Here is an 18,710-nt window from a genome sequence, read left to right as displayed (position 1 = left end):
AAGGAGCTTGCATGGAACTCAGACTGAATTTTAAAGTCGAGATTATCTTAGCCTAAGCTCATTGAATTTCATGGACACCAGAAACGTCTGTTTATGTAGGAAGGGTGACAGTGTAGCTCCATCTTATGGGTTTTTAGTGCAAATTCACTGAAATGCTTTGCCAGAAGAAAGTAATAATCCCTTTACCCCATTGCTTTCCCCTAGTTCAAACTAGTCCTAGGCTTCTACTGTTCCCGAGAAATGGAGATTACAGCTAAATACAAAAAGAACAGTTCTTGTCTTTTCAGAGCTGGATGCTGGAGGTTTTGAGGAAGATTTTTAGGGATAATTTGGAGTATATACACTTTTCCCTTCTGCCCTGACTTGACCACAAAAATCCTCTTTTTGTTCTCTTCTCTCAAAATAAGACTACTGTATTTTAAAATGCCCGCAGATAGCCTTTCTGAAAGTCAACAGTCACTGATTTAGTGACTTTAGTCAATGATTTAGTGAATTTAATGGAGAAAATGTGAGTAGTTTTTAGGTTTAACTACTTTTTGACTGAAACAGTGCTAAATAGAAATCTCATGCAGAGGATCAGTAATTATCACCCAGTTCCATGGTTAGAAGGAAACTACAGGGCCATCTTCATGTATTTACGTAGTATTGTTCTTAAATCCTTCTTTGAAGAAGGTTTCAGGAAAGATTTCATAGTTTCTTTGGATATCATCTTCTTCTGAACATTAAATGAGGTCACTTGATACTTCAAGGCATGTACTTTGAATTTATAGGGGTATTAGGGATAAGAGTACTGAAATAGGTGAATCAAGCACTGTCCCTAAAAACAAGGCACTTGGCAATTCTTTGCCACTGTGTTTTTCTCATACAGAATGGGACTAGTTAGTCCTAGAAAGACTCTTAGTAGTGATTCAGTATTGCAGAGTTGATTAAAGGTTCTGGTTTATAATTCACTTATACTGTTCTAATATAAAACATTTTAAAGCAAAATTCTTAGGGTTAAACAAATTGAAAAGTGTCTTCTACCTATATAATGGGCTACTATAAAATCAAAATCCAGTAAAATCTAATTCTAGCTTAGACCCTAGTTTGGTAACATCCAAACTTAACTTTTGGGCAAAGTACTTGCCTTTCTTGGATATTTGTAAGGTGCAGTTGATTTTTTCACATGATCCTGAAGTTCAAGAGTTAATTTCTCTGGGTTGTAGGACTTAAAGGGTGCAGCTAAGACAACAAAAGCTTTCACCACCTGCAACAGAAAAGTTAATTTATCTTGCTCATTTGTTTTTCAGACACATCAAGGATTTGCAACAAATGCTGAACACAGGTGCTTACTATTTATTAATAACAGTTTGTGTGATGACTGCAAATGCCAGAGGTTACCTCTGAACAAAGCTTGGATACAATTACAAAGTGAGGTTTTTCAGAATATTTTCAGGTAAGTGGTTTATGAATGTGAAGAGTGCAGCAGTTCAAGAAAGCTAAGTTCTATTTATAGATACATATATATTTAACATTTCAATCAGACTGATCCTATTTATTACACAGACAGTCCTTGGTTTATGGATGACCACTTACTCCATTAAACCTATACCATTAGAAGCATGTAGCAGGGGAACAAATGGAGTTCCTAGAGAATATGTGGTTTCAAAGCAGTTTGGAGGGTCTCAACGGAGGAAGGACTGTGTATCCTGGGAGATCAAATCTCAGGAAGGGGCTGAGCATGGTGGCTTACACCTATAACCCCAAGACTTTGGGAGGCCAAGGTAGAAGGATAACTTCAGCCCCGGAGTTTGAAACCAGCCTGGTCAACATGGTGAGACCCCATCTCTACAAAGACTTAAAAAGAAACTTAACCAGGGTGCAGTTGTGCACACCTGTAGTACTAGCAACTTGAGAGCCTGAGGCAGGAGGATCGACTGAGCCCAGCAGTTTGAGAGGTTACAGTGAGCTATAACTGCACCACGGCACTCCAGCCTGGGTGACAGAGCAAGTCTCCATCTCAAAAAAACAAAACAAAGCCAAAAGCCAAAAACCTCTCAGGAAGGATTGATCTATGTGAGGTCTTTTTTGCCTCATATTGTTTGCTTCTCTTTGAAATGCTGTTTAAAACCCACCAATTAGACAATTACTGAGGTTAGTAAGCATAATTTATATTATTTATTGTTCATACATTGATTCTAATTGTTGGTTACTTCTGTTCAGCTGAAATCATTTATATTGAGAGAATAAGAACATGGTGGCAGGAAGAAACTATTTTTGAGAATGGAATAGATGGAGAGTAGAGTGAGTACAGGAGGTAAGAGTATGGGATCCATAGTGTCACTACAGAGGCTCACTGGTGTGTGAGAGGGAGGTACAGATGTGGAACGATGCTGACAAATTGTTTTGAAATTTTGTCACTTGTTGTGTCTGTAGAAACTTCCATAAGGAAAAGCAATTATGAAAATAGAGCTTCCTCCTAGAATTAAGGCTATTATTGTCATTGCCAGAGTTCCCTTTCCTTAGATCCTAAATAGGCTCATGAGACTTGTTTGGGAACCTGGCCACAGTTTTGTTTCTTTCTTGCTTTTTCTTTGAGACAGAGTCTGTCTCTGTTGTCCAGGCTGGAGTACAGTGGTGCAATCTTGGTTCACTCCAACCATTGCCTCCCAGGTTCAAGCAGTTCTCCTGCCTCAGCCTCCTAAGTAGCTGAGATTACAGGTGCCCGCCACCATGCCAGGCTAATTTTTGTATTTTTAGTAGAGACAGGGTTTCACCATGTTGGGCAGGCTGGTCTCGAACTCCTGACCTCAAGTGATCCACCCACCTCGGCCTCCCAAAGTGCCGGGATTACAGGCGTGAGCCACCGTGCCCAGCCCACCATTTTCTATTTGTCTTGTTTCTGTGAGAAAAGATATTCTGAATTCCATGACAGTTTTCCATTCAGTGAAATCTGTGGCTTTTGCCTATGCAGTGTCTGTTCCTCCTTTTTAGTAACTAATTTTCCTATGGAGTATTACCCTAACTTCTCTCTGGTGGACTGACACCAACACCTACTTCCAAGGATAGACGTATGATCCAAGTCTGACCGATCAGCATGTACCAGTCTCTGAACCACATTGGTTAGAGATGTGATCTAAGGTAGGCAAATGAAGTCTTGAGAGTTACTTGAAACAACTGAAAACAGAGCTGTATCCTTCCCTGAAGGGGTGGAGGGTTGCTAAGGTGTATACACCTGGAGTTGGTTGCTATCAAGTAGGAAGAATCTGATCAAATGGAGCCATAACAAAGAATAGCGGAGCCATAACAAAGAATAGCAGAGCCAAAAGTGAAGAGAGGCTAAATCTTGCCAACCTCACATGAACCTTTGGATGTGGCTGTACTTAAGTACTTGCCACTTATATGAGCCAAATGCTTTTTTTTTTTTTTTTTTTAACTTAAGGCAGTTTGAATTGTGTTTCTGTCACTTGCCATCAAAAGAATTCTAATACCACCCCTTTGGGACACAACTTATTGTAAAGTTGGTTGCCTGATTTATATTTTGGCCAAATGCATGCTTCATAATGAGAATTAATAGATTGACCCCTCTTGGTTCAGCCGTTACAGTGGTCAAATGGACAGAACTTGAAAATATGATGTTGCTTCTTTAATAAATGACATTCATCTACCTCTCCGCGGATTTGATCTGGACTACTGACAACAGCCGATTCAACAACTGCCGGATGCTCAATGAGTGCACTCTCCACTTCAAATGGCCCAATACGGTACCTGAAGAGGAAAAGAAGTTTTTGACCACCACATCCTCCAAGTTAGAGATCTCCCTCCCTGTCGAATTGTTACCTCTTCAGAGTGGCAAATGTACAAACCCAGAGGATATAATGACATCATCAGCTCTGCCGACAAACCAGAAATACCCATCACTGTCCATCACTCCTCTGTCTCCAGTGACATAAAAATCTCCTCTTATCGTGGCAGCAGTTTTCTGTGGATTGTCCTGGGAACCAAGGATGACATTTGGGGATTAGTCTGGTCAGAACAGAGATGGGTATGGCACTCATTAAGTGACTAGTACATTACACATCCTACTTATATAGGGAATTTTTTTTTTTTTTTTAAGACAGAGTCTCTCTCTGTTGCCTAGACTGGAGCCTGCAGCCTCGACCTCCTGGGCTCTAGTGATCCTCTCACCTCAGCCTCCTGAGTAGCTGGGACCACAGACATGTGCCACAACACCTGACTAACCGTATTATGTTTTTGTAGAGATGGGGTCTCACTATGTTGCCCAGGCTGGTCTTGAACTCTTGGGCTCAAGCCACCCTCCCACCTCGGCCTCCTAAAGTGCTGAAATTATAGCCATGAGCCACTGTGCCTGGCTGGAAATTAAATTTTTTTAAAAGATAGTTCGTAATATAAAATACAAAAGGTCATAAAGAGTATAATAAAAAGGCCCTCTTCTACCTCTAGCACCCCCCAACTGCACCCTCATTCCAGCCTGTCCAGTTTTCCTTTCTGAGGATAACCACTGCAACTGGTTTCTTACATTTGGAATTTCATCTTTACAGTACTCTTGGGTGACAGATGATAGTCTCCCCATTTTACAGTTGTGAAAGATTTTGTTGCTTGCCCAAGATTACATAGCAAGACACGGTGGAAATGAAATTTGAACCCAAGTCTGTATTAAGCATGACCAGCACTTTCTATCCTCATACCACATATTTAGAGAAGAAACAGAAGGGCCGTGTAGGTTTGAGTCTGAGGGCAATTTCCCCTTCTTTGCCAGGTGGTAGAACATTGCCATTTTCATCTATAATCTGGAATGAAAGAAACAATTGATGCTTTTAAAATTTTCTTTTCACAAAAATGAAAGCAGCTTATGAATAGTTGTACAATGAATAGCAGAAAAGGAAAACGTTCTCTCTCCTTTACTGAACCAGTCAGATATTTTCTCAACCTACCTGGACATCATAGGGCAGCATTCCTTTCCCCATTGAACCTGGTTTAATTTCTTGGCCTTTCTGATTGGCACAAATCATTCCCTATTGAGAGGACAAGCTTTGTATAAGTATACAAAAGTTTATATTCTGAAACTATATCATGGCAATGAAAATTAAGATTTGATTTTGACTGATTTTCCTGGTATGCAGGCGCACCTTCTGAAATATATTATTTGAAACTAGTAGTTCTCAAACTTCGGTGTGCAGTAGAATCAAATTTGAGATTCTGGAGCATTGTTGAAACACAGATTGATGGGCCTTATCCCAGAGTTTCTGATTCATTAGGTGTGGAATGGGGTCTAAGAATTTGGTATTTCTACCAAATCTACCTAGATGATGTTGATGTTGCTTGGTTTGAGGGCCACACTTTGAAAACCACTCCTTGGACTCCGTTAAATGCACCTTGGACTCAATTTCCCATGGACGCTCTCAGAGGATTATTCCCAGCACAGTGGAAAGATGAGCTGCTCAGTTCTGAACCTCACCCACCCGCTAACGCCTCTGAGATTTATCCTGCATAAGGGGGATGCAGGAATGATGGAATAATCATCATTCTCCTTCATCAAAACCTAACTGAGCAATCTGCAAGTTTTGGTAACTACTGGCAAGGTGAGGTATCCCGGGAAACTCTATAAAAATTTACAGTGGGATGGGGGCACTTCAGGGGCTCAGTTGAAAAACCTGGGGCAGAAAGGCCCCCACATATACTAAACATAAATGCCCTTTAGATATACCACTTCCGTCTGTCCATAGCCCTCATATAGGTCCAGCCCAGTTTGCGCCCTCCACTGCTCCAGCACTTCTGGGTTGAGTGGCTCCCCTCCGGTCAAGCAGTGCCGCAGACTCTTGAATTTATATCTGGAGAGACACAGTTGCATGGGTCTTTTCAAGAGGAACCTGAGTGCTTTCACTGCAAGACAATTAGGACATTCAAGCAGCAAGCATAGCAGCTAGGAGAGGCAAGTCTTAGCAAAGTTCATTCAACAAATACTTGTTGAACACCTGCTATATTGCCAGACATTGTTCTAGGCATATGGGGGCACATTAGTGATTATAACGAAAATTCCTGACAGCTTTCATTTTAGCAGGTGGAGGAGAACTTAGCTATTAAAGATGTAAAAAGGCAGGAGAAGATGCTATTAATGATACTAAGTGCTTTTGATGAGCCACATGATATAACAGCTAATATTGATTGATCAGTCGCTATGTTGTAAGGGCTTTAGAAGCATTCTTAGAATCTTCTCAACCCCTATTTACACATGAGGACATTGAGGTTCAGAGAGGTTAAAGAACTTGCCCAAAGCCTTCCGTGTAATACAAGGACTGAGCTGATACTCATGAATCTCTGTACCAGGCACCTCCCACTTGTCAGGGTGATCTCACCAAGCATGTCACTTACATTAAATTCTCACCACAACCTTATGAGGGGGCTCTTAATCCTCTCTTCTAGATGGAGTTGATGCTTAGCAAGGTTATCTTGAGTGTCCAAGGCCACATGATTAGTAAGTAGCAGGGCCCTGCCTGTTTGACTTTGGAGCTTAGCTTTTAACCACTAGCCTTACTGGACACAGGTGAGAAAGCCTGGAACAGCCTGCTTCTCATACACTGAGGCCCCAAATGGGCCAGAGGGTGTGGGTAGAATACAAATCATGTGTATTCAAAATAATCATTGAATAGTCCCTGAATTACTCTTGAAATGTGAACAAGATGCTCATGTTTCAAAGGCCGTGACATAGGAGCAAAGGAGTTGACACTGACTAGGAAAAAAGAAGATCCATGTTTGCTTTATTCTGTCTCGCATAGCACTTTCCCTCTTGGGCAACCACACTTTGGTGGCAAAAGAGGATGGACAAGCCTATGCTACTTAATTTGCTCCTCTCTTCCTTTCTCTCCTCATGTGTTGAGTTTGAATTAAACAAATATACATTGCAACTCTACTGGATGTTCATATGGTTTGGCTAAATTGAATATGACCTTCAAGTCATAAATTTTGTTAGCTTTTCTTCAAAGCAGTATAAATGTGCTTTTCTTTCTTTCTTTTTTGAGTTCTAAATGACAGTGTTTCTAAAAGAGTAGAACTAGAGGACAATTTTCTTTGAGTGGGAGTTCTGGGACTACAGAGGTCTGGTTGTCCCTGGAAAAATGTCCAGTTGTCCTAGAGGATATTCCAGTGGTTCTTAGACTAGGGGACAGTTTTGCCCCCCCGAAGACATTCGGCAGTGTCTAGGGACATTTTTGATTTTCACAAATGGGGAGGAGGAGGTGCTACTGGCATCGAATAGAGTCTTGAGATGCTGCTCAACATTCTGTAATGCACACGACCGTCCTCCGACGATAGAATTATTCGGTTCAAAATGTCAGTGGTGGTAAGACTGAGAAAGCCTGAGCTATCCTGTGCTGAAAAAGAGAGATCTGTGATCCTGGATGGTAGCTATTGTTTGTGGTTCAAATGGAGATTTCTGCCCAAGTACCTCTTAAGGTCTTTTTGCACGAGCATCCGGTACACGGTGGGAGGACTGCACAGGGTCGTGATGGGATAAGTAGTAAGTGTCTGGATGATGAAGAAAGACACAGATGTCAGAAGTGGTCATTCAAAGGCCATGACTAGAGCTGAGATCTACACCCTGTTATTTTCTTCCATTAATATGTGCCCATCCCGTGGTCACTACTAGGAATAAGAAAACAATATTTATTACTTGTCACTAGTGACTGTATATCTGTTGGGAATTTCCAATTACTGAAAAGAATGTATATATATTAATATTACAGTAACAGACATACACAATCTAATTCAACAAGTGAATTGCTTAATTTGAGAACAACCCAAAGTATGAACTGGTTTATTCTTCCTCAGGGCTACAACTTACCTTTCATAGTGTAATCTTGTAACCTCCTGCCAATATATTGACTATGGATGTATAAGCTAACCTACTGGGACCTTTCCAGCTCCATTCCTATAAAATACATTAGTCTTTTTCAGTAAGTTGAATAAATGTAGAAATAAGCATTTTTTTGGCCTTTTCTTAATTTTAAAAAATTTGCTGAGTTCATTATGTCTCTGGTTTCTTAAATAAGATATGGCCTAGGCATCTTAAATCCAGAGAAATACTAATGTTTTAGAGCTCCTCCTTCTGGAGAAGTTCCACTATGTCCCTTAATGTATTGACAATTTGTATTAAACTTAAGTATTTGGGAGAAGGCTCTCAAAATGTATGTCTGGGCTGCCTGGATTGTCACAGATAAAGTATGATGTTTGATCGGTAAGTAAGCATTTCTACCATGTGTATCTGCTCCGTAGAGTCTAATTATTTTTAGAAAGTGTAATGTATACACCTAAAAATAGCATAAATCTATAAAGGTTTTTATAGCACTTAAAGTACACACATGATTTTTGTAAAATAAAAGTATTCTTATTTTACAAATGTAGGTTTTGAAACTGCAAAGTTAACTTACCAACTTTAGGGCACTTTGTAAACCTGATGTAGAGATCTCAGTTCTTAGGTTAGTGTACATTTATGTTAAGTAAGACCTTTTAACCAGGGACAACCCAACCCAAAAGACAGACTGGTTTCTGTTTGTGGCCTATTAGGAACTGGGCCACACAGCAGGAGGTGAGTGGCGGGGCAAGTGAGGGAAGCTTCATCTGTATTTTTTTCTTTTTTTTTTTTTTGAGATGGAGTCTTGCTCTGTCACCCAGGCTGGAGTGCAGTAGTGTGATCTCGGCTCACTGTAACCTCTGCCTCCCAGATTCAAGCAATTCTCTGCCTCAGCCTCCCAAGTAGCTGGGATTACAGGCACCCACGACCATGCCTGGCTAATTATTTGTATTTTTAGTAGAGACGAGGTTTCACCATCTTGGCCAGGCTGGTCTTGAACTCCTGACCTCGTGATCCACCTGCTTCAGCCTCCCAAAGTGCTGGGATTATGCCTGCTTTATCTGTATTTATAGCCACTCCCCATTGCCCGCATTACCACCTGAGCTCTGCCTCCTGTCAGGTCAATGGTGGCATTAGATTCTCATAGGAGCCTGAACCCTATTGTGAACTGTGCATGTGAGGGATCTAGGTTGTGTGCTCCTTAAGAGAATCTAATGCCTAATGATCTGTCACTATCTCCCATCACCCCTAGATGGGACTGTCTAGTTGCAGGAAAACAATCTCAGGGCTTCCACTGATTCTACATTATGGTGACTTGTATAATTATTTCGTTATACATTATAATTTAATAATAATAGAAATAAAGTACACAATAAATGTAATGTACTTGAATCATCCTGAAATTATCTCCCCGCTCCCCCTAGTCCATGGGAAAATTGTCTTCCACGAATCCAGTCCCCGGTACCAAAAAGGTTGCAGACTGCTGCCTTAAACCATCTTGTCAGACCATTTAGCAAAATAACAGGTAAAGAGCTTTTGTTCACACACAGGTATGGTTTGTATGTAATAATATGTATTTTGTTAAACTTAATAAATTTGCCATGGTTGAAAAATAATTGGCCTGAATCACATTTTTCTAAAGTCTAAAGAAATTGGAGTTATCTGATATCTCAATCTAGCTGTCCCTGGTTGAGAAGGCAGGGCATGCATGCCCGATTTCCAGAAGAGTATCGGGTTCTGAGAATTAACAAAGTGAGAAGTATAGGCTGGGGGAGAATAAGAGGAGCTGCTCTGGGAGAAAGGCACCCCCACCTTTAATGTCCACTCCACACAAGACTTCTGGTTTATCAGCTATTATCTTTATTTCATTGAATCAGAAATGAAGTATTTGTTTAGACTTCAGACTCCTAATCTGTTATTTAGAACCAGTTTCTTAAGTAGCTACAGATTTAGCAACACTAGCAAATCCTGAGCTATTTGAAGCAGAAGTCTGGATTTCCTGCCTCAGAGTGTTGCAGTTGTTCCCCCTCCATTCTGTCAAATACGTTTCAAAAGCTGAGGCCCTTGAGACTTTGCTTTGTATAAAGAAATGATTTCCAAAAGCCCAAGAAGCCTTGTATTCTAAGGAATAATTTCTTTGTGATTTTATGGGAAACAAGGAAGAACTCTAAAGATCTATCTAGCTGGAGGACATGACTTACGTCTAGGAAGGTGTCAGTGTCAAACTGTGCCATTCGATGCACAAAAACACAGGCTCCACACAGCCAGGAAGAAAACACACTGCCAATGGCGGCCTTGACCCAGCCCGTGTCAGACATATTCCATATGATATCTGAGGACTTCAAGTCCAGCCAATACCTAAATGATATGAAAAAGCAACAAAACAGACCAAAAATAAACAAACAAAAATTACAAACTCGTATCTTTCAGGGGTGACTTTGCCCCAATATCTTAAGGGCTACAGAGAAGGGTCAAAAGAAGCCCCAGGCAAGGTGATAGATTCAACTTCTACTCTTCTTAAGGGCATTTTCAGAATCCCAGGTGGTCTGAGAGTACAGTGGGAGGCTGGGTGTGGCATGGTTTTTTGAGTTTGTCCATTGATGCAACAAATACTTGTTAAGCCGAAATGTGCTAGGCGTTGTTCTACAGCAGTGAGCAAGGTAGACCAAATCTCTGCTCTTATTTTAGGGTGACAGATAGTGAATAAATATACAATAAAGTGAGTTAAGTACATTAATAAATGTAATTATTTCAAGTAGTATAAATGCCATGAGAAAATAAAATAGGATAATGTGACAATGGTAGGATAGCCTCTCTTTTAGGAAGGCCTTTCTGGGTAGGCCTTCCTGGCAATGAGAAAAGGGAGCCAGACATGCTGTTAAGAGATTAATTAAGGTTGATTCTTAAGCTTTTGCTTAATCAGCTGGTTAGATGCTGCCATTTACTGAGCTAGGTTGGGCAGGGCCAGCAAGAGTTCTGTTTTGTAGCTATTATAATTGCCAATATCTTATAGCAATTCAAGGAGAAGTATCAGTTAGTTGGATACGCATATTCGCAGCTTTGGGGGAGTTCACCAAAAACAAACTGAATTTTCTTTCCTACCTTCCGCAGAGGGTGAACCCAATGCCGAGGCTGCTCTGAGAGTGCTGGGCCATTTTAGGAAAGCCTGTGGTCCCGCTGGTGAAATAAATGGTCATTGGTTCTTGACTTCCTGTTTCCACACAGCTGTGCTCTTCAGAGGCGAATCTGCAAAATATGGACCCCAAGATGGTGGTGGAAGATGGCAGACCAGTTTGACTCTGATATTTCCTCTGCTCAACTACTTATGCCCTCTTGCTACCAGAAGATAGTTAACAGAACTGAACCTAATCCAAAGCTTTCCTGAGAGGAATTCCTCAAGAAATCTTAGCGGGACTTTGAAGGTCAGTGCTAAGATTTAACAGCCCAGTTCTTCTTTTTGAAGCTTCATCTCCCTATAGGGTAAAGAAATAGCCAAGATAACTTTCAATATTAATAACAAAAGACATGCATTTTATGTATTGTAACATTTTTTTCCAAGCGTGTTTTAAGAAAAAGTCTGTGAGTTTTTAAAAATCAGCATTGAATCTTCATACATTGCTATTAATGTTTCAGGAGTTTTTATTATTTAAAGGAAGATCTTTTGGCATTTGATTCAAACTTTTAAATAATTTTTGTGCAGTATCTTCAATATCTGCAGCAGACACAGCTAGTTGCTTACCAAATAGCTGTCTCCTTCTTCCTTGCACTCATAGAACTGATTTTGTTCAAGTATCAGGCAATCAAGTGCTTCAGACTGTCCCTGTATAGCTGCTAGGGCAAATCTTGATTAATCTAAGCCAGTCACAATCATTCCTTTGGTTTAAGATTGGGCACATGACGCAGTTATGGACAACGAGATGTAAGGCTTTAATGGAATATATTTTCTTGTTCTAAAAAGAGTCATGAGGAAGAGATGCAGCCTTCTTCCCCTGCCCATCCTGTTTTATGGACTTTAAGTATTGTTGTGCAAGTACAGGATGTCTGGGGCTACCCTGGCCATCTTGGATGTATACTGAGGGTGGCGTGATAGGAAGATGAATGAATCTGGGTCCATGTTAATTTCATTGACCCACTGAATTCACTGAACTGATGACAATCTCTGTGTAAGATTGTCTGCAAAGATAGCTCCATGATTCCTTCCATCCCTGTACAAAAATTCTTAGATATTGTATTAGTTGTCCATCACTGAGTAACAAATCATCCTTGTATGCCATTCCCTTATTATAGGGCAGAGCTTATGTCCTCTCTCTTTGAATCTGGGGTGATCTCATGACTTGTTTTCATTAATACACTGTGGCACAAGTTCTGGGACTTCTCAGCCTAGGCCTCAAGAAGCTTCATAGTTTTCATTTTCCCTGCGGGGTAACTTAGCCACCATATAAAGATGTTTAGACTGTCCTACTGGAGGGAGAGGCTATGTGCAGGAAAACTGAGGTGCTTCAGCTGGCAGCCAGCCTGACTTAAAGGTGAACCCACCTTGGATACTTGAGCCCCAGTCAGGCTGATGTGGAGCAGAGACTGCTGCCTCTGCTGAGCCCTGTGCGAATTTCTGACCCATGGACTCATGAGCAAATAAAATAACTACTGTTTACACCACTAAGTGCTGGGATGGTTTGTTACTCAATGATGAATAACCGGTACAGTATCTGAGAATTTTTGAGACTGGTGTATCATATTTTTATTTTTATTTATTTATTTATTTATTTTTTGCAATGGAGTCTCACTCTGTCACCCAGGCTGGAGTGCAGTGTCATGATCACGCCTCCCTACAACCTCTACCTCCCAGATTCAAGCCATTCTCCTGCCTCAGCCTCCCAAGTAGCTGAGACTACAGACAATGCACCACCACACCCGGCTAATTTTTATATTTTTAGTACAGATGGGGCGCTACCATGTTGGCGAGGCTGGTCTCGACCTCCTGATCTCAGGTGATCCACCCGCCTCAGCCTCTCAAAGTGCTGGGATTACAGGCATAAGCCACCACACCTGGCTGGTGTATCATATTTTTAATTTCTCTGGTTGAAGGGAACAGGGTTAAGGATGCTGTTTTAATTAATCTTGATGGTGAATGAGTGACATTGTCAGTGAAATGGTAAAAACAGTGAGGATTTTTTTTTTTTTTGAGACGGAGTTTTACTCTGCCATGCAAGCTGGAGTGCAGTGGCATAATCTCGGCTCACTGCAACCTCCACCTCCCAGGTTCAAGCAATCCTCCCACCTCAGCCTCCCTAGTAGCTGAGACTACAGGCGTGTGCCCCCATGCCCAGCTAATTTTTGTATTTTTAGTAGAGATGAGGTTTCACCATGTCAGCCAGACTGGTCTTGAACTCCTGATCTTATGTGATCTGCCTGCCTTGGGATCCCAAAATACTGGGATTACAGGCATGAGCCACCATCTCCAGCCAACAGTGAGGATTATTTAAAAATAGTTTCATAAAATATTAACATGGTTTTCTTGGTAACTTGCTTCCTCCCCTTAAAATAGAAAAAGATCATTCATTCAACTATATTGATTTTCTTTTCAATGTATGTATACAGTGAAGTTGATATGTGTTGGGCTACAGAGGGGTATTTCTTCACAGAATCTAATACCTGTGGGGAGACCTCTTATGTTTAAACATTTCTCAATCCAGTATGGAAACCTTTTGATAGAAGGCATCTATCTATCTGTCTATCTATCTATCTATCATCTATCTACCTACCTATCTTTCATCTATCTATTCATCCATCCACCTATCTACCTATCTACCTACCTACCTACTTATCAATCTTTCATCTGTCCATCTATCTGTCTATCTAAAAGAAAAAGCATCACAATCTGTGAGTGACAGGGAGATTTTCAAGCAGTGATTCCATTATCTGACTTCCTTTCCTTGAATACCTGAGTTCCGAGTTATGCCTTTCCAGATTTCAGAGCTAATTATATACTAATAACTTCTTGCTTTGTATCTTTGCCTCTTGTCCCTGAGACTCATGTACCTACTACCTGCTAGACATTTGAATGTTCACAGACCCTTCAATCTTGTATGTCCAACTCTAAACTTATTATATTAACCTCATCTACTGGCTCTTTCTCCAACTGATGGTACCCACCTACCAATCACCTAAGTAAAAAGCAGCTCAGCCTTGACTCCTTCTTCCTTCATCTTCCACATCCAATACTCTCCGAGTCCTGCTAGTTGTTTAGTTTGTTTTCTTTCCTCCGTCCTATTCATCAGAGCTCAGATTTAGTTTTTTATTATCTCTGCCCTAGATGAGGCTCAGAAATGGCCTCTCTGATTCCAGTTTTTTCTTCTCAAACTAATCCTCTACATATTTGCCAGATAAATCTATTTAAAATCCAAATCTGACCTTGGCACTTCCCTTCTTAAAACCCATCAATGGCTTCCCTTGCTTACAGGGTCAATTTTAAGATTTAGCATGGCATGTGAGATCTCCCATACCCTGGCCTCTGTTTGCTCTTCCAGGCTTCACTCTGACTCCATAATTTTATTCTCTAGCTAAACCAAACTGCCTGTAGTCCATTCCCTGCACACCTTAGGGTATTTTTTTTCCTTCCTTATCTTTGGTCATACTGTTCCCGTGCTTGGAACACCATCTTGAACCCCTCATGATCAGAATCCAGAGTCCTGGACCCCACAGGACAGGGTCCTTTGTACTAGGACAGAAAAAGAGAAATATCAGTCTGGCTTATAATTTTGACCTTTTCCATTATCCTATTATGAATATTCTGGAAAGTGTTAATGGACTTCTATACCTGGGAGGCAGAAGGAGGGCAAGAAGCCTTAAAATGAACTTATTGAATAAAAGATCAACTCTAACAATGTAAAATTAGCCCACATTATTGCTGTGTGTAGTCTTCCGAAAAACTAGCCAACTGTTGGCAATGAGACAGCTATCCCTTCCCTAGTTTTTAGAGAAACAGTCCATGGCCTTTTTGGAGTTATGACACTCCAAAGTCATTTGTTTAAATAAGGATTTTTTCCATCTTGAAAACCACTCCCAAAGTGTGCAAATTTCAATTTGAAATCCATATGAATTTAAAGTCCTTTATCTGTTGTAAATTTTGTGGCATCTTTACTGTTTCTTGGGGACTCAATAGATTATTGCAAAGTTGTTTAGGACAGGAGTCTCTGAAGTGGAAGTGCTTGCTGCTCAGTGAGTGTGCAAGGCAACTGGGGTAGAGAAGAAAAAAGAAGAATTGCAAATTACATGTTTTTTGTTTTTTAGACAGGGTCTCTGTCACTCAGGCTAGAGTGCAGTGGCACAATTGTATCGTTTTACTTATCCTCTAAAATTTTTATTTTTGGTATTTGTATAATGCACAAAAGTACATGTATATAATTTACAAATAAATGCATGTATTGGGGGTATGTTAAAAAGTATGTTACTAGTGGAGATGCATATTCAAATAATATAAATACCATTAACTTAGGAATCACTACACTATTGAATGACTTTGTTAACTTGAAAATAATAATGATAGCAGTTATAATTACTATGATATTTATGGAGTAATTACTCTGTGCCAGGCATTAAGCTAAGAATTGTACATGTTTTATCACATTTGATACTTCTGCAACCCCATGAGGTAGATACTATCATCATCTCCATCTTATGGATAAGATAAAGAGTTTCAGCAATGTTACTTCACTTATCCAAGGTTACACAGCTTATAAAAGACACAAGCAGTATTCACTGGTGTGGCCCTTGGGATTGGCCAGTAGTATTTGGTTTATATTAATTAGTAGGATAAAATTTCATTCTCACAAGTAAAACTACCCTATTATTCAGCAGGGTTTACATGTCTTCTCTTTCTATAAACTTCTCTGGAAGAATTTTTTTTTTTAAACATAAGCTATTCAACACCTCTTTGAAAGATAATGCCATTAATTAACATTTCACTCATTTTTTCACAGCTTGAAAAACACTTTCTCACATATTCATTTAATTTACCCTCAAAACAACACTTGAGATAAGTACAGTATAATTATTCCCATTTTACATATGAGGAAAACTGCAGTTGTGATCTCTTTTGTTCATTCATTTATAAATATTAAGCACCATTTATGTGTTAGGAACTGGAGACAGGAAGATCAACCAAACAAAGTCTCTGCTTTCTTAGAACTTATGGTTTAGGGCAGGGGTTGCCAAACTTTTTCTGTAAAGGGGCAGATAGCAAGTAGCTTAGGCTTTGTGGGCCATACAGTTTCTGTTGTAACTACTCCACTCTGCTGTTGTTACATAGACAACATGTAAAAAATGAGCATGGATGCATTCCAATAAAACTTTATTTACAAAAACAGAGCTGAGCATAGTGGCTCATGCCTGTAATCCCAGCACTTTGGGAGGCTGAGGCTGGCGGATCACTTTGAGGTCAGGAGTTCGAGACCAGTCTAACCAACATGGTGTAACTCCCTTTCTACTAAAAATACAAAAATGAGCCAGGGGTGGTGGCAGGTGCCTGTAATCCCAGCTACTCAGGAGGCTCAGGTGGGAGGATCACTTTAACCCGGAGGTGGAGGTTGCAGTGAGCTGAGATCACACCACTGTACTCTAGCCTGGGTGACAAAGTGAGACCCTGTCTCAGAAAACAAAACAAAACAAAACAAAACAAAAAATAACAACAAAAAAGGTGGCAGGCCAGATTTGGCCTGTGGGCCTGAATTTGCCAAACCGTACTCTAGAGGAGAAAAAAGACTCTACATAAGGGAATGGATGAATGGGCATGATAATTCAGGTGGTGACGAGTGATATGAAGAAAACAGGAGGACGTTGTAATAGAGTGGCTTGTAGTTCTATTCCAGGTAGTGTGGTCAAGGAAAACTTCTTCGGATAAAATACTGAGTCAAAATATGACAAGAAGGAGCCACTCATGAAAAGGAATAAGAAGAGCACTCCAGGCAGAAGAAATAACAGGAGCAGAGGTAGGGCATGTTTGAGGAAGAAAAGGGAGAGTGGTGGGAGATGTGGTCCAGGTTTAAGCAAGGGCCAAACCACACAGGATACTCATCATAGACCACAGTAGAGAGCAGGAGGGGGGAGGCAGAGCTACATGCCTTTCTTCTGCCCTTAAATTCATTTATTAGGTAATACTTTTCTTTTTCTTTTCTTTTATTTATTTTATTTATTTATTTTTTTTTTGAGACAAAGTTTCACTCTGCCACCTAGACTGGAGTGCAGTGGTATAAACTCGGCTCACTGCAACTTCTACCTCCCAAGTTCAAGCAATTCTTCTGCCTCAGCCTCCTGAGTAGTTAGAATTACAGGCAGGCATCACCACGCCCAGCTAATTTTTGTATTTTTAGTAGAGACGGGGTTTCACTGTGTTGGCCAGGCTGGTCTCAAACTCCTGACCTCAAGTGATCCACCCACCTCAGCCTCCCAAACTGCTGGGATTACAGGTGTGAGCCACCACACCCAGCTATTAGGTAATTCTTTTCTGAGTAAGAGCCCAGATCAACTGACAGTGTTCCTGAGTCCTTGGAGGCAAAGAGATTCCAAGATGTAGCTATAATTTGTGTTGTTGCCAGCAGTGTAGATTGGCTGGGAAAAATACTCACTGAAATAACTCCTGGAAGCTGAGCCACCCATTCCGGCTTTGTGGAGACACCAGGAGTTTTGTCTTAAGGTCAGGACACTCCAATACAATGGACTCCACCGCTGGGGCCACCTCCTCACTGGCCACAATGCACTTGGCCTTGGATGCTCGCAGCCGGTAGAGGATGTCTTTTGCTGTCAGCTGGATTGTTCCCGGCATGAAGATGATCCCTGGGAAGGACAGAGGGCCCTGCACTGAACAGAACTGCTGTCCATTGTGGAAGAGTTGGGCTTTGTGCCTCGGTGAGGAGAAGCATCACAATCCATTCTTCAGCTACCTCAGCTACCTCTGCCTTGATGCCCAAGGATATTGCACAGGACCCTGATCCCTGAGAGATCCCTTGGAGCACTAGCTTCAGAGTTTGACAGACCATGGGTCTAATCCTGCCCTTGCAATTTACAAGCTTTGTGACCTTGATCTCTCTGTGCCTTTCTTTCCTTATCTGTAAAATGGGAATAACAACAGTAAGTGTCTGGAATATAGAAGACATTATAATGGTGGGCCATTACTATGTAACATTTTAACGTCACGTTTGAATCATTATTGTGTACCACTTAAATAGCACTTTACAGCTTATAACACATTTCATGAGCACTGTCTCATTCAATTCTCTAAACCAATGGTCTCCTGCCAGGCGCGGTGGCTCGGGCCTGTCATCCCAGCACTTTGGGAGGCGAGGCCGGTAGATTACTTAATCAAGCCCAGGAGTTCGAGACCACCCCGAGCAACATGGCGAAACCCCGTCTGTACTAAAAATACAAAAATTAGCCAGGTGTGGTGGCGCACGCCTATAGTCCCAGCTACTCAGGAGGCCTAGGCAGGAGAATCACTTGAACCCTGGAGATGGAAGCTGCAGTGAGCCAAGATCATACCACTGTATTCTAGCCTTGGTGACAGAGTGAGACTCTGTCTCAAACAAACAAACAAAAGAAAAAAACCAGTGGCCTCCAAAGTGAGTTTTTCAACAATCCATTGGGACTAAGAAACAAAAATAGAAATTTGAAAAATTACTGGCTGGGCATGGTGGCTCACACCTGTAATCCCAGTGCATTCGGTGGCCAAGGCAGGAGGGTCACTTGAGCCCAGGAGTTTGAGACCAGCCTGGGCAACATAGTGAGATTCCATCCCTGTTTAATTTTTTAAATAATATTAAAAATTTTAAAGAATTAGAAATTATTGAGAAACTACAATTCTTTTAAT

At 40.9% G+C, this 18,710-nt stretch overlaps 2 protein-coding genes across 2 annotated transcripts in view; one reads left to right on the top strand and one right to left on the bottom strand.

Annotated features, from left to right (window-relative positions):
- CD163L1 (CD163 molecule like 1) overlaps positions 1-2,125 on the top strand; it is a 111,812-nt gene extending 109,687 nt beyond the window's left edge. The window contains exon 21 of the transcript XR_001707814.4: positions 1,290-2,125. The gene's annotated coding sequence lies outside the window, so the exon portion shown is untranslated. The remainder of the gene's footprint in view (positions 1-1,289) is intronic.
- The window catches only part of ACSM4 (acyl-CoA synthetase medium chain family member 4), a 29,134-nt gene that overhangs the window by 498 nt on the left and 9,926 nt on the right, over positions 1-18,710 (bottom strand). The window contains exons 4-13 of the mRNA XM_508984.6: positions 17,473-17,680; positions 10,952-11,095; positions 10,051-10,207; positions 7,445-7,524; positions 5,708-5,831; positions 4,935-5,015; positions 4,689-4,790; positions 3,846-3,973; positions 3,648-3,747; positions 1,127-1,246 (exon numbers count right to left, since the gene is read on the bottom strand). Of these exons, the coding sequence (XP_508984.2) occupies positions 1,127-1,246; positions 3,648-3,747; positions 3,846-3,973; positions 4,689-4,790; positions 4,935-5,015; positions 5,708-5,831; positions 7,445-7,524; positions 10,051-10,207; positions 10,952-11,095; positions 17,473-17,680 (1,244 nt within the window). The remainder of the gene's footprint in view (positions 1-1,126; positions 1,247-3,647; positions 3,748-3,845; positions 3,974-4,688; positions 4,791-4,934; positions 5,016-5,707; positions 5,832-7,444; positions 7,525-10,050; positions 10,208-10,951; positions 11,096-17,472; positions 17,681-18,710) is intronic.

Source organism: Pan troglodytes, chromosome 10, assembly GCF_028858775.2.
Source record: "Pan troglodytes isolate AG18354 chromosome 10, NHGRI_mPanTro3-v2.0_pri, whole genome shotgun sequence".
In the NCBI taxonomy this organism is placed as follows: Eukaryota; Metazoa; Chordata; class Mammalia; order Primates; family Hominidae; genus Pan; species Pan troglodytes.
Note: the sequence above shows the minus strand (reverse complement) of the source record. Positions and strands in the feature narration are given on the sequence as shown.